The sequence below is a fragment of the Microtus ochrogaster genome, chromosome 18 (genome assembly GCF_000317375.1).
Source record: "Microtus ochrogaster isolate Prairie Vole_2 chromosome 18, MicOch1.0, whole genome shotgun sequence".
NCBI lineage: Eukaryota > Metazoa > Chordata > Mammalia > Rodentia > Cricetidae > Microtus > Microtus ochrogaster.
The window spans coordinates 8,933,202-8,947,081 of NC_022020.1; the positions used below are offsets into that span (position 1 = coordinate 8,933,202).

The window sequence follows — 13,880 nt, forward strand, 5'->3', positions numbered from 1 at the left end:
AAGGCACCCTTTACTGACTGGGCCATCTCCGCAGCACTAAATATGAACTTGATTGGAACAGTGGGACCCAGAGCATGGTCCTCATTTTACTCATCCAGGGATACCGTGCCTAATGAAAATAGATTGCTCTAAAAACCATGGTGAAATTTCTTCTTTTAGTGGGACAGGGATGACGAAGCAGCTGGCAGGGGCAGCCCTGGCAGTCTCCATTGAATTCTGTGGTTTATTAGTCTCATATAAGGGGACATTATGGACGACTGTGGCAGCCTGGTTGGCAGTCACTAAAGAAATTAAACGTTCAGGCTGCCTCTGTGTCAGAGGCGGCGGCAGACAGGAGCGGCTTACTTTGAGTTCCAGTAGCAATGATATTTTCATTACCGGTGTCCTCAGGCACAGGTTTTTTAATTTAAACCAGGAAGGTAAGTTCAGGATGGCAATAGCCCAGCACTGCAGGAGCATCGCTGCACCAAAACACAGTATACCTTACCTGCCAATCTTAGCAGCATGCAGGGTGGTCTGGGGTGGCTGGAAGGAGGATGGAAGAAAGGCATTGGGAAGGAGAGACCAGAGTCACCAGTGTCCTGGAAAAGCTGGGGATTTCGTTCTAAAGAAAGATTGGCATCTCAGGGTTTGTACCTTCTGACTGGTGAGGTGATTATTCTGGTACTTATTAGTTGTGAAGCTCTAACACCTTTCTTGAAAGATCTTTTGGCTGATACTATAGTGCATTTAAGTTGACCACAAATTTGTTGTTATTGTCCTCATCCGATGGGTTTTCTGAACCTTGTCTCGGTCTGAACCGGTTATGTCTGCTCAGAAAACAGACCACAGCCACAGCACAGGTTGGCTGTGGCCTTTTACAGGCCTACACTTTCCATTCCTTGCTTCTCAGAGCACTTAGAGCAACATCTTGCTGCAGAGGGTCTTAGCCGCAGGGAGGGCTGGCAGCCACCTGGTAAGACATCACGGCTCTGCCATCCCCTGGATGACATCATAGAACAGGAGCAGACCAGCCAGGACCAGTGTGCACTTGAGAATCCCAGAACCACAAGCAAGAACACTTGTTAAACCACGTAATATTGGTCTGGTTCCCTCTGCAGCAAGATAACCTAAGCGTGACTGAGAAGCTTGTAGGAATAAAGACTGGAGTCCAGGCATGGTAGTGCAAACCTATAACCCCAGATTCTGAAGTGAAGGCATGAGGATCAGAAGTTAGGACCTGGATGGGTGACACACTGACTCTGAGCACTGCAAGGGCTACATGAACCTCAGGGAGGGCTGTAGGGAGAGAGGGTGTGTAGGGAAAGGTGGAGGGAGGGAGGGCTGTAGGGAGAGAGGGTTATGTAGGGGAAGGTGGAGGGAGGGAGGGCGGGCTGTATCTAGAAGAGAAAGGAGACACAGAGATTGGCCTGGGAAGTATCAGTTTTAGAATTCAAGCTTAGCTTGAATGAGGTCCTGTTTTCCATCCTCTTCCTCCTCATCAAGAAAAACACAAAGTGATTTATCTTATTCAGCAAGGCAGAAATAACAAAGCCTGGGAAGCAGGAAGCATTGGCCAAGTTGGAAGAGAAGAGGCCACAGCCTTATCTGTCCGTGGGCCTTTAGAGCTGCTCCAGCCACCAAGAGCTCTTTCTGACGCCCAACACAGGGAAACAGGAAAAATTTCATCTCCATCCTATCCCAACATGTGTGGTCTACACAGGACTCATTTTTTAAACAGAGTTTATTGTATTTAATACATTATAAAATCTGAAAAAACTGTAGGAAAGCAGCAGACTGAAACTGGAGATCTCTAGCAAGAAATAGCTCTGGCCCCTCTGCCAAACGATCAACAATCAGCATAAAAACAAGAAAAGGTCACGGTTGTGAGGAGGACAAAAAAGTGCCACTCCTGTACAAACCACAGTTCAAATGTCCTGTCTATGTACGTCCCATGCAGTGTGCTCCAGTGGTCCTTGATTCCCTCCTGGTCCCTGCCTGATGAAACATGACACCTCCACTTGCAAAGAAACACCAGCCCAGGTGTTTTGTTTTGTTTGTTTAACAAAAAAAAGAAAAGAAAAGAAACTGAAGAAAGATAAAGGAAGAAAGAAACAATGCATGACTGTTGGCAACTGACAGCATCAGGAGACTCTGTCCTCCCTGGCATGGCTTATTTACTGGACAGAGACCTCAGAGGCCCAGGACACGCGTGGCCATCGCAGCACCCACCGTAGCTCTCTCTCTCTGCATTTCCTACCTTTTGACATATATATTTATATATTTATATATTTTTTTACATCTTGAGGATATCATGATTCCAATTGTTCCCATATGAACACAGGTGTGATTTCTAGAGCATAGAAACGTCTTTTATTCAATTGTAGCTTCAGAGCTTGGTTTACTGTCCCAGCTGCACACAAACGTTCCTTTTCGCATACTGTTAGGTTGTGTGTGTTTTCTTTTTGCATAAGAAATATGTCTGTTTAGTCCAGTGGTTCCTGTTTTATCCGGATGACTGAGGGTACGCGGGGTGTCCGCCTCAGCTCCCGGCGGAGGACATATTCACTGAACTGGGACGAGTCCACTCCTCCCCCACAGGAGCCCACAATTTCAAATCCTCGTTGCTGCAACCGCTCGAGGACCTGTGAAGACAACAAAACAGACATCTACTTAGGGGCAAGGCAAGTGCATCAGCCACATAAACACACCAAAGATGCGTTCCGAAGCTCAATTCATGTACATTCCAGAATGAAGGCAATGGTTTTTCGTGAGAAAATTAAGCTATTTCTAGCTGGGGCTGTCACTTGTGGGAGAGGGCTTGCCCAGCATGCATGAGGCCCTGGTTTTGACCCCTAGGACCACAAACAAACAAGAAGATACTTTAAAGGTCTCCTTTAGCCTAACTGCTGTTTAATTAAATGTTGTTTAATTTCCAAGTCAAATGCTAGGATCTGGTATCAAACCCTAGTATCTGTATTCTGGATACTTGGATACGGAAAGCCACCCTGTGACCCTGAGATGGGAGACAGGGAGCTAACTGCACGCGCTCTGTTTCTTTGGCAATCCAACAGATAGATAGAATCAGACTGCACACATCTCTGAAGGAATCAATCAGACTCACACATCTCTAAAGAAATCAGACTGCACACATCTCTGAAGGAAAGGGACACGGTAAACCATAACTTTAAAGATAAGCTTGCTTCAGCTTTCTTCTGTTTTGAGTGGAGTGAAATGCTGATAACTGACTCTCAAACTGTCAGTAATAAAGTGGACCATGCGTGATGTCACGTTCAGTACTTGGAAAGGCAAGGGCAGGAGGATCAAGAGTGTGGGACCAGCCTGGCCTACACAGTGCGAGTCTGGCTCAAAATAAGCAACTATAACTAAGTTGCTAACTTAACTATAACTAAGCAAGGCAATCCTAATTTTAATTAGTAGTTTAATTAATTAATTAATTAAATGCAATGCTAGGAATTGAAGCCAGCATCTTGTGCATGTTAGGCCAGTACTCTACCACTGTGCTACATTGCCTCCAGCTTCTTAATTATCAGTTCTTATCACCAACTTTTACACAGAATATAGAAGTAAAATAATGTACTAGGAGAGACTGAAAAACCGAGGATGTGTTTCAAACACAAGGCCTGGACTGAGACAGTTGCACGCGCTCTCCACAGCACTCAGCTGGGGCAAGTGAATTCGCTTTGCACATCCGCTCATGGGACGAAGGACAGGGTGATGGGACCGTCCCTGAGTTCTGGTGAATACAATGGTGGCAGACAGCTCTGGTCTGGGCAGAACTCTAGCAGAGGGGGAATGGACCCTTCAGGTGACAGTAGCCTCAGTGTGCTCTGAGAGGATCTTCTGCCCCATTAGGAGAGGACACATGAGCACGAGGAGCCACTAGACAGCAGCAAACCTCATTCTCATGCTCATGCTTGTTTCCCCCAGGGCGCCATGGACGCTGCTTGTTTTCTGGCTCAGAGTTCCATACACAGAATGTGCCGAGTACCTGGTGTGGCCCAGTGCTGGCCTGCGTGTGGCCAAGTGCTTGTTAGAGTGCCTCGTAAACTGCTTAGGAAGACATTGCTTTTCATTCTATTTTTTCAATTATTTATTTACATATGTATTCTCTGTCTCTGTCTCTGTCTCTGTCTCTGTCTCTGTCTCTCTCTCTCTCTGTGTGACTGAGTGACCCAGCAACTGAATTCAAGTCATCAGACTTAAAGGCAAGCACCTCTACCAGCTGAGCTAACTCACAGGGTGGTTAAACACGAAGTCCATAGCAAAGTTCCTTGGTTTTAGGAATGTCTAAATGACTGGGTATATCTGCAGGTATCTGATGCCCTGTCTCTGTGTGCTGACAGACAGGTGTCGGCCTCTTGGTGGTGGGTAGAGTGGGAAGCAAGAATGGCTTGGGGCTGTATGAGTGATGAAGGTGGGAAGGAGAGACTCCCACAGCTGATCTGGCCAATGCATCCGGCACACGGAAGACAGAAGGTGCTCACTGGACAAGGGGAGGGGCTGAGACCTTCTTACTCTGCCTTTGGTCAGCTGGGTGCCTGGAAGGGTGGAATGGGAGGAGAAAAGTTTGAGGCTTCACAAGCATTTAGAGACAACACAGCCTTGTGTGTGTGTGTGTGTGTGTGTGTGTGTGTGTGTGTGTGTGTGTGTGTAGCCGTGTACGATCACCTCATACCTCCAGTTGGTACCATCCACAAAGATGAGAATGCAACTGTTGCCCTCTGGAACCCTAGTAAGACTGGGTACCTTCCTCCGCATGCTGACAGGTTTCATTTTTCTGAGTTTCCTGCTATTCTGCTCTGTGACAACTGCTCATACATTTGAAGAATTATAAACAGTGCGTGACAATTTCCCTGAGGCAGCATGATCCCATAGAGTTTCTAGCCTTTCAACTCTTGGAGAGCACTTAGTGGTGCTGGGGATGGAATATTGATAGGGCTTGCATTCGCTAGGTGAGCGCTTTGCCACTGAGCTATGTCCCAGCCCACTGATGACCACACAGTGAACAAAGTCATGGGCCAGTTCCAACTAAAGAGAGCAGGGGCCTACTGCCTTCTAATAGCGTTTAGTGTTGCAGGGCTCTGGGGAAGACTCGGGTGTGCCTCTGCATCCTCACCACAAGGCAGGCACACTAGCTTGCTGTCAGAAGCCACACCCAGGGCTGGGGGGCGCAGAACAGATCTCAGCACCCTGAGCTAAGATGGACACAGCACCTATCAGCATCTAAGGCACATAGCACCAAATCATCAATCCCACCCCCATGTTTTCTTCTCCCAAAGGTGTCTCCACCGCAGAACATGACAGTTCTACTCACTTCTGTCAGAAACCTGTAGGGCTTCTTACAGCTCCTAGCCACAGTCGGAAAAGCTTGTGAAACCAGCAGTTGAGACACTCAGACCAAGACCAAGACTGAGATCATCGCTTGATGACCTGCCTCCTCCTTCTCTATTATCATCTACTGTTCGTTTTTTGTTTGTTTGTTTGTTTGTTTTGTTTTGTTTTTTTCAAGACAGGGTCTCAATGTAGATAAAACTGGCCTTGGACTTACTCATGAGCTGAAGATGACCTTGAATGTGTTTATTTCATTTACACACACACACACACACACACACACACACACACACACACACACACGACTGCTTGTCAGGATGTGCATCATTTGTGTGCAGTTATCCAAGGAGGCCAGGAGAGATCATCAGACTGGAGTTGCAGGCACTTGTGAGCCAACCAATGTGGATGCCAGGTACTGAAGCCAGGTGGTCCTAACCATGGAGTTATCTCTCTAGCCCTGACCTCAAGTTTCTGATCCTCTTGCCTCTACCTCCCAAGTGCTAGAATTATATAGGTTTGCACCACAGCTCGTGGGGTACTAAAAATCAGTCTCAGTGCCCAATTCATGCTGGGTAAGCCCAACTGATCTACATTCTTGGACCCTGGAGTTTTTATTTTAGAACAAAGTTATAGCAGCTTCCTCTTCTGTTCAGATTCATCTTCTGGCTTTCCTCTCGTCTCCCACAAGTGAATAAACCTAACAGCAAACACCGAACGCTTCTCTCCCAAACCCCACTAAAGCAGAAAATCTTGCTGGGGCTCACCATGACTTCTCCCATCACCCTTAACCTCCTGTACTATTCAAACTCATTCTAGTTCCTTTCCTTCAAGCGACATTCCTGATAGCACTCAACATGCCGAGGCCTCTTCTGCTGTGGGCTCCTTACAACTTGATCTTTCTGCCTGGCAGACCACTAGGGGTTGGGTATGGAGTACTCTCCACAAGGCTGGGCAGAGAAAGCCTGTCCTGTAGCTGGTGGACTCAGTCACTGAGGACACGAACCGAATCAATTCATTGATCCGCTGACGGCTTCACAGTGAACGGGCTGTCAGGAGGTGGGGCCTGATTGGAGGAAGTAGCTCACTTGAAGATGTACTTCTGAGGGGCACATCATGCCGGGGCCACTTCCTGCTTGTTGCCCTGTTTTTTTTCTGGTCACCATAAGGTGAGCGACTCTCCTCTACCACACCTGTCGGTAACAATGTTTTACCTCACTGCAGCCCAATGTGAACCAAGTGATCACCTCTGAGATCATGAGCCAAAGCAAATGAAGTTGTTTCTCTCAGGTGCTTGTTACAGTGACAAACACTAACACAAACACTGCCCCAGATGCCCTCTTCTTACTATATGGGCAGGGTTTATGGTGGTTAATGTATCTCCCCACCCACTTTTGAGACACAAACTCCACAAACACAGAACTGTTGTGTGTTTTCTTCTGCATCACCTGTTCTCACAGTAGGTACACATAGTATTGGGCACATAGTAGGTGCTCAACAAAGACTTGTGGATTTATGGGATGGATGCTGAAAAACCACCAACCCAATGTAAGCACTGCCCATGACAGTTCCTCAGCCCCCTGCAGGAGAGGCACTGGTGCCGTACGGTATATGCTGACATACCTGGACTGAGTTGAGGTGACAGTAGCCGTTTAGTGGGAACCTGATGACATGTGTGGAGTCGTGATTCCAGCCTGCATTGACGGAGTTGCACATCACATCACCAATCTCTGGAAAGACTTCTTCTATCAAGGACTTGTCCCCACTGAGGGTGATCCTTTCTCCAAGGTCCGGGGCCACACGCACCACTAGGCACTCACAGGGCCGTGAAAAGCGGCCAGTTTCTCTGTCCTGTTTCCATCGTTCCAGCTCCAACAACATTGGCTGAAGTTGAAAATATTTTGCTTCTTCATATAACAAAGTATAGTCCTGGGGGGAATGAAAAGGCATTTCATAGTGGGAAACACTTATATAAGGTGCCAAAATAGTTGTGCTTTGTTTGATCTGTTTTGCTTAGGCTCTTACAGGACAGCTCAGGTTGCCCTTGAACTCATGGTCCTCCACGCCCCCTAGTGTTGGGACTACAGGTGTATGGCCTTGAACTCATGGTCCATCCCCCCCTCCCACCCCCAGTGTTGGGATTACAGGTGTATGGCCTTGAACTGATGGTCCATGCCCTGATGTGGGAGTGTCATATATCAATCTGTTGATTTCATTGGTTAAGCAATAAAGAATATGCTTGGCCCTCATAGGTTAAAACATAGGTGGGAGGAGTAAACAGAACAGAATGCTGGGAGAAAGAAGCTGAGTCAGAGAGTCGCCATGATTCTCCCACTCCAGGCAGACGCAGGTTAAGATCATTCCTGGTAAGTCAGCTCGTGGGTTACACAGATTATAAGAAATGGGCTAGTCCAAGCGCGAGAGTTAGCCGAGAAAAGGCTAGATATAACGGGCCAAGCGGTGTTTAAAAGAATACAGTTTCCGTGTAATTATTTCGGGGCATAAGCTAGAGCTAGCCATGTGGGTGGCCGGGTGCTGGGGACGCAGCTCGCCGCTTCTACTACTACAATGTCCCCCACCCCCACCCCCAGTGTTGGGATACAGGTGTGTGGCCTTGAACTCAGGGTCCATTCCCCCAGTGTAGGGATACAGGTGTGTGGCCTTGAACTCATGTTCAACCTCCCCCCCCACACACACTGTTGGGATACATGTGTGTGTGTGACACTTCTGGGCACAACAGAGCCACCGTAGCCATGAACCCACAACAGCCGTGGCCCTCTGCACATTCCAGCAAGCAGGGAGAAGGGCTCACAAGCCTTCCCCCAGTGACGGAACTTTTGACAACTATGGACTTCAAAGAGAGGAGGAGTCTGTTTTCTTTAAGGGAGTGACTTAATTGGAGTAGGGATTGGGGAGTTGACTTATGAGGAGTTGGGGGAAGGAGTGGGGATCAAAATACAATCTTGTATGCATGTATGAAGTTGTCACATAACTAATTTTAAATGTTATATTGAAATTGATGTCTGTTCACTTCTGTTGTATTTCAACAATCAAATCTCAATGCAAATATTTCACATACAACACATTTGTAAAGACTCCATTTGCAATCACTCATTCATTCATTCATTCATTCACTCCCTGTGCTGGCTACAAGTTGATTTCTGTCAACTTGTCACAACTAGAGTCATCTGAGAGGAGGGACCCCAACTGAGAAGATGCCTCCATGAGATCGGGGTGTGGGCCAGCCTGCAGAGCATTTTCTCAACTTGTGATCACTGGTGACAGGCCCAGTCCATCGCTGGTGGTGCTATCCCTGGGCTGGTGGTCCTAGGTTCTACAAGATGGCAGGCTGAGCAAGCCATGGGGAGCAGCACCCCTCCATGGCCTCCATCAGCTCCCGCCTCCAGGTCCCTGCCCTGCTGGAGTTCCTGTCCTGACTTCCTTTGGTGACAAAACAATGACATGGACGTGTAAGCCGAGTAAACCCTTTCCTCCCCAAGTTGCTTTGGCCCTGGTTTCATTACAACAACAGAAACCCTAAGCAAGGCATTCATTCATTTCGTTAGAGACACAGGGGATTAAGGGCTAGCAGATAGGACTGTTTAAGGGATTTTCATGAATGAAGTCCTCAAATCCCCTATGAAACCAGGCTCCATCCATACTCCCATTTCACAGATGAAAACCTGAAATGTAAAAGGATTCGCTTTCCTCTTTCAGTTCAGAAATGTTCCTGGGGATCTCAAGCTGGACGGTGCTGGTGGGAACCAAATGTAGTCTGCTCTGCTGGGCGCCCAGGAACTTAGGCTCAGCTGCAGACACACACACGGGGGGCCTTCCGTTCTTGCCACCTTCAGAACTCATCTTGGGGAGGTAAAGAAAGCAGCATGGCCTGGGGACAGGCTAGAGTGGCTGTCGAGAAGATGCGCATGTGGCTTTTACTTAAACTTGGGTGTTGGTATGTGATGGGTTAGGCAAGGCCGATAGAGATTTGGAAGGTTCTCACCCTGCCCCTGGCCGCCTGTCACTGTTGTCTCAAAGCAGAGATGCCAACAGCACACAACTCTGACTCCTGGGAACTGGGTGAGAAAGAGGACCTTATCCATTTCTGGAAGGCTTAGGCATTCTTTGCCTCAAGTCATATGCAGATGGCCTGAATTAAAGCCCCAAATCCATACAGGAGCTACTGAAAGAGAAGACAAAGAGATGGGGCCAAGGACAGGATGGAGAGGCAGCATGAGAGATGGTGTTGACAAGCAGGTCAATATTATGTCTCAATGTAGCTATGGTCACAATCATCCCTGGGTGTGAGATAAGTGGATACTTGTCCAGACATGTTGACTGAGAACACTTTAATCAACTGATAAAGTCATCTCTGCCTTCCTTCCATGAGCCCAAGCTGACAGGTGGTGGTTGCTATTCACATGAGAGCCAGCTCCGTAAATACACAGCCTCATGACTCTAAGAGCAAGGGGCAGACCAGAAGCAGAGGATACAGAACTACATTCACAGTTCCCTCCCCCTCCCCAAGGAAGCAGTAACCATGGTAGCAGCTTCATTCACATCTTCGGGACCTGGAGAATGGTACAATGGTTTACACCAGTGTACCTCTCATGGGAAGATGCTGTCGTGGACACTCATCTCGCAGAATCTGATACTTCTTTACTCAGCCTTCCACCTTCCCAGCAAAGGAAGACGTGGCTCTGCCAATCCTCCTTGCCCGTGTTTATGTTTGCATGGCCTCCTGACCGTGGGGACACAGTTTGGTTTTAAGAAATTGAAAATTAGCTGAGATGTGTCTACTCTCAAGATAGGGCAAATTCAAGTTAGGTATGTTTACATAATCACAGCATTTTTGAGGTAGCGGCAGGAGGATAAGGAGTTCAAAGCCAGTCTTGGCTACATGAGACTCTGTTTAAAGAAATAAGAACAAAAGAATAGGGTGGGTGTGGGGTGCGCACCTTTAATCCCAGCATTTGGGAGGCAAAGGCAGGAGGATCTCTGTGAGTTCAAGGTCAGCCTGCTCTACAAAGCTAGTTCCAGGATAGTCAAGACTATGACAAAAATATCATGTCTCAAAAAACTAACCAACCAAACAAAACAAACACACAGACAGAAAGGAACAAAAGAGCAATAATAACAAGATCTAGGGACCTATGTTAAGCCTTAAGGGCAGGAGACAGTAGACCTGGGTTTCTGCTGGCTACCAAAGTCTCCATGGCTGCAAGAAATTGACCTGAAATACTAAATTGAGCATTCTCAAAGAGATTTAGACAGAATGGAGGGCTGGGAGATGCCCCATCAGGGGCGTAATGGTTGCGTAAGTGTGAGGACCTGAGTTCCTTCCCAGAAGGCAAGCTAATAAGCCGGGCAGCATTGTCATCCCCACTCTGGACACGTGCAGACAGGTAGATGCCCGAGGCTCACTGGTCAGCCAGCCTCATGTCAGCAAATGTCAGGAAGTAAGATCCCGGTCTCAGTGACAAAGTGGATGGAGTGCTAAGGCTGATCTCTGGCTTCCAAGTAAGTACACATATTCCTGTGCATACACACATATACATGCCCCAGACAAAACCCAGAATCAATCATAGTAGTGACGTAGGAGGTTGAGAAGGGAGAATTGAAAGTTCAAGGCCAGCCCAGGCAACGCAATCAGATCCTGCCTTAAAAAAAGAAAAGGAAAACTTAAATAAGGGTCAGGATGTAACTAAGTAGTACTGGTCTAACATGTATAAGGCTTTGGGTTTAAGCCCTAGCCCTGCAACACACACACACACACAAACACACACACACACACACACACCCCTAGATCCTGCAAACAAAAAGAAAACGTGATATTAATGCTTAATTTGCTTAACATGATGACCCCTAGTTCCATCTCTTCTGCTACTTGCATGATTTTGTGCCTCTTTACTGCTGAATACAACTCCATTGTGTGTACACACTATACTTTTTACAATTTTATTATTTACTATTGTGTGCATGTCATACATGGGTATGGGCCAGTGTGTGCCATGATGTGTGTGGACATCTTCATGCAGGCAGGGGGTTTGAGAATGGAACTCTATCAGTCCTGTGATGGGCATCTGGGCTGGCCGTGTATCCTGGCCGCTGGAAGGCATTAAGATGGATGATCACGTGCCTGTGGGAAGGTACCTGTGGGAAGGTACCTGTGGGAAGGTACCTGTGGGGAGGTACCTGTGGGAAGGTACCTGTGGGGAGGTACCTGTGGGAAGGTACCTGTGGGAAGCGGCCTTAGATCCCTAAAGCTGCTTACACAAGTCCAGTACTTGTATTTGTGTGTGCGTGTGTATGGTACCTGCATAGTGATTTCCACAGTGGTCACACCAGTGGGCCTTCCCAGCAGCAGTGTGTAGGGGCTCCTCTTGCCTCCACTGTCACTAATATCTGTCTTCATTAGTTCTCTTATTGACCCGCATTCTCACAGTGGGATGAAACTGGAAGGCAATGTTTAACTGCATTTCCCTGACACCTCACAACCTTGAACATGATTTCAAAAGAATATCTTTTATCTTGTAAAACTCCATTAAAATGCATGAAATCTGACTGTCAGACCTGGAACTGTAAAATTGCTAGAGGAATGCATAGGCTAAACACTTTAAAATATGCCTCGGAAGGGCTTTCTGGACTGATCAAGAGGGCTGCATGAAGCCAAAGGCTTCTGTACAGGCGAGAAGACAGCAGGGGCCGCCACGAAGGGGGAGAAAACCTTTGCCAACTATACATCTGGCAGGGGATTAATACCTAGAATCAGTAAAAAAAAATATACAAAAACTCAATAACCCAAATCCAAATCAACAAATGGGCTGATGAACCGAGCACTCCAAGGCAGAAAAACAAATGTCCAGAAAAGTAGAAAAAATGTTCCATGTCCTTAGGGCCAGAGCTGTTGTGATTTTCCCTTTCGCTGACCTGCCCCTCAAACACTGTGGCCTTGCCTCATGCTGGCTGGAATTAACCTTCCAGCTCTCTTTCATTTTTTGTGCCTCTGAGGGGCTTCATCAGCCACTTGTACTTGACACTGCTGATATGCTCCCTAACACCCCAATAGCACACAACACTGAAGGTGTCGCTCAGGAATGCACAGGACAGCCTCTGCTCAGCGAGAGGTTCACCGCTGCTGAGGACACCAAGTTTCCAGTTGCTGCCGGCCAGGATGGAAGAGGTGAAAGGAAAGAGCCAAATGGCTGGCAGCATCTCCTTTGCCTTCCCAGCCTGTGTGATGTGAACTGGACCATGCATTCTCCAGCACATCGGATGTAGCCTTCTAAATCCGTGAGCCAAAGTCAACCTTTCCCCAACAAAAACAGCAAACATTGTATAAAGGTGATTCTCATAGTCCTGGTCAAAGGCGTTAGAGTCTACGCTGGCATCTTAAGGATGAGTCTGGCTTCCAGGGGCTGCCTGCAGCCATTCCGTCCTCTGCCTGCCTTGCCACATGTCTATTTCTGACTCTGACCTTCCTGCATCCTCTTGGATTTTTAAGAACCCCCATAACACAGTACACCCAGGTAATATGGGGTCATCTCCCCAACTCAAGTGCCTAGCTTCATCAAATTGGAAAGTCTTTCTTTGTCATGTACAGGAGATAGGGCTTGGCTGTCAGTGCTGCTGGTCCACCTGCCCTGCCCCCCAGCGCAAAGGTCATCCTCTCTTGACGCCCCAGCTCTCTGTTTTGTCTCTGAGTCCCCTTCACCAGGGCTGCTGTGTTTGAGGTCCTCATTTGATGTCTGGGAGTGTCCTGAGAGCCACCGTAAATTACCCCACCCTAACTTCCATGCTGTGGGGTTTGAATTTTTTCTAACTAAAAACTTTGATTCCCTCATCCAACACCCTGTATCATACTGAACTGCACAGTCTGTTCCTATGTGAATCACTGTACAAAGTAACAAGACAACAGGGCTAGATGAGACACTTTGTGGGGTTCAGGCAATAAATCAACACTGAACTTTGGCTGTCAGCAGTAACGAAGCCATCATTCTAAGATCTTGAGCTTAGTAGTGGCATTTGGTAGGGGTCTTGTTGGAATGCTACAGTTTAAAGCAGGGTTTTGAGGGGACAGATGGCATTCAAGAATGGGGTCACATCCTCACACTGCCCCAGGCTCCTCCTTCACTGTTCAGACCTCAGCTTCTGTCTGAAAACTCAGGGGAACAAATCATATTACAGCTTCTTCCCACTGTAAAATGCTGCATCTACAGAAGCTGTGATAGAGATCTCATAACCAAAGGGGATAAAGCTGATGGTGTTTAGCAAGACGTGACCTTGGGTTCAACACCCAGCACAGTAAATAATAAATACATACATACACAAATAAATCAAAGGTAATGAGTCTAGAAGGACTTGGGGGTAGAGTCCCTCTTTGCTCACTAAGTCCTTACCTTTTTTTTCTTTAAATACACAGGTTACATATTTTATAAGTGACTTTGAAGCCTGGTCATGGATGGATAGCACATATCATGGTTGGACAGTGCATCTCATGGAGGGACAGCGCATCTCATGGATGGACAGAGCATCTCATGGATGGACAG

General features: G+C 47.3%; 1 protein-coding gene across 4 annotated transcripts in view; it reads right to left on the reverse strand.

Annotated features, from left to right (window-relative positions):
• Positions 1-1,705: 1,705 nt before the first annotated feature.
• Kctd1 (potassium channel tetramerization domain containing 1) overlaps positions 1,706-13,880 on the reverse strand; it is a 197,310-nt gene continuing 185,135 nt past the window's right edge. For all 4 annotated transcript variants that reach the window (XM_005355789.3, XM_013349374.2, XM_005355787.3 and 1 more), the window contains 2 exons: positions 6,955-7,260; positions 1,706-2,624 (listed from right to left, as the gene is read on the reverse strand). In XM_005355789.3, the coding sequence (XP_005355846.1) occupies positions 2,466-2,624; positions 6,955-7,260 (465 nt within the window). In that variant the 3' untranslated portion in view covers positions 1,706-2,465. The remainder of the gene's footprint in view (positions 2,625-6,954; positions 7,261-13,880) is intronic.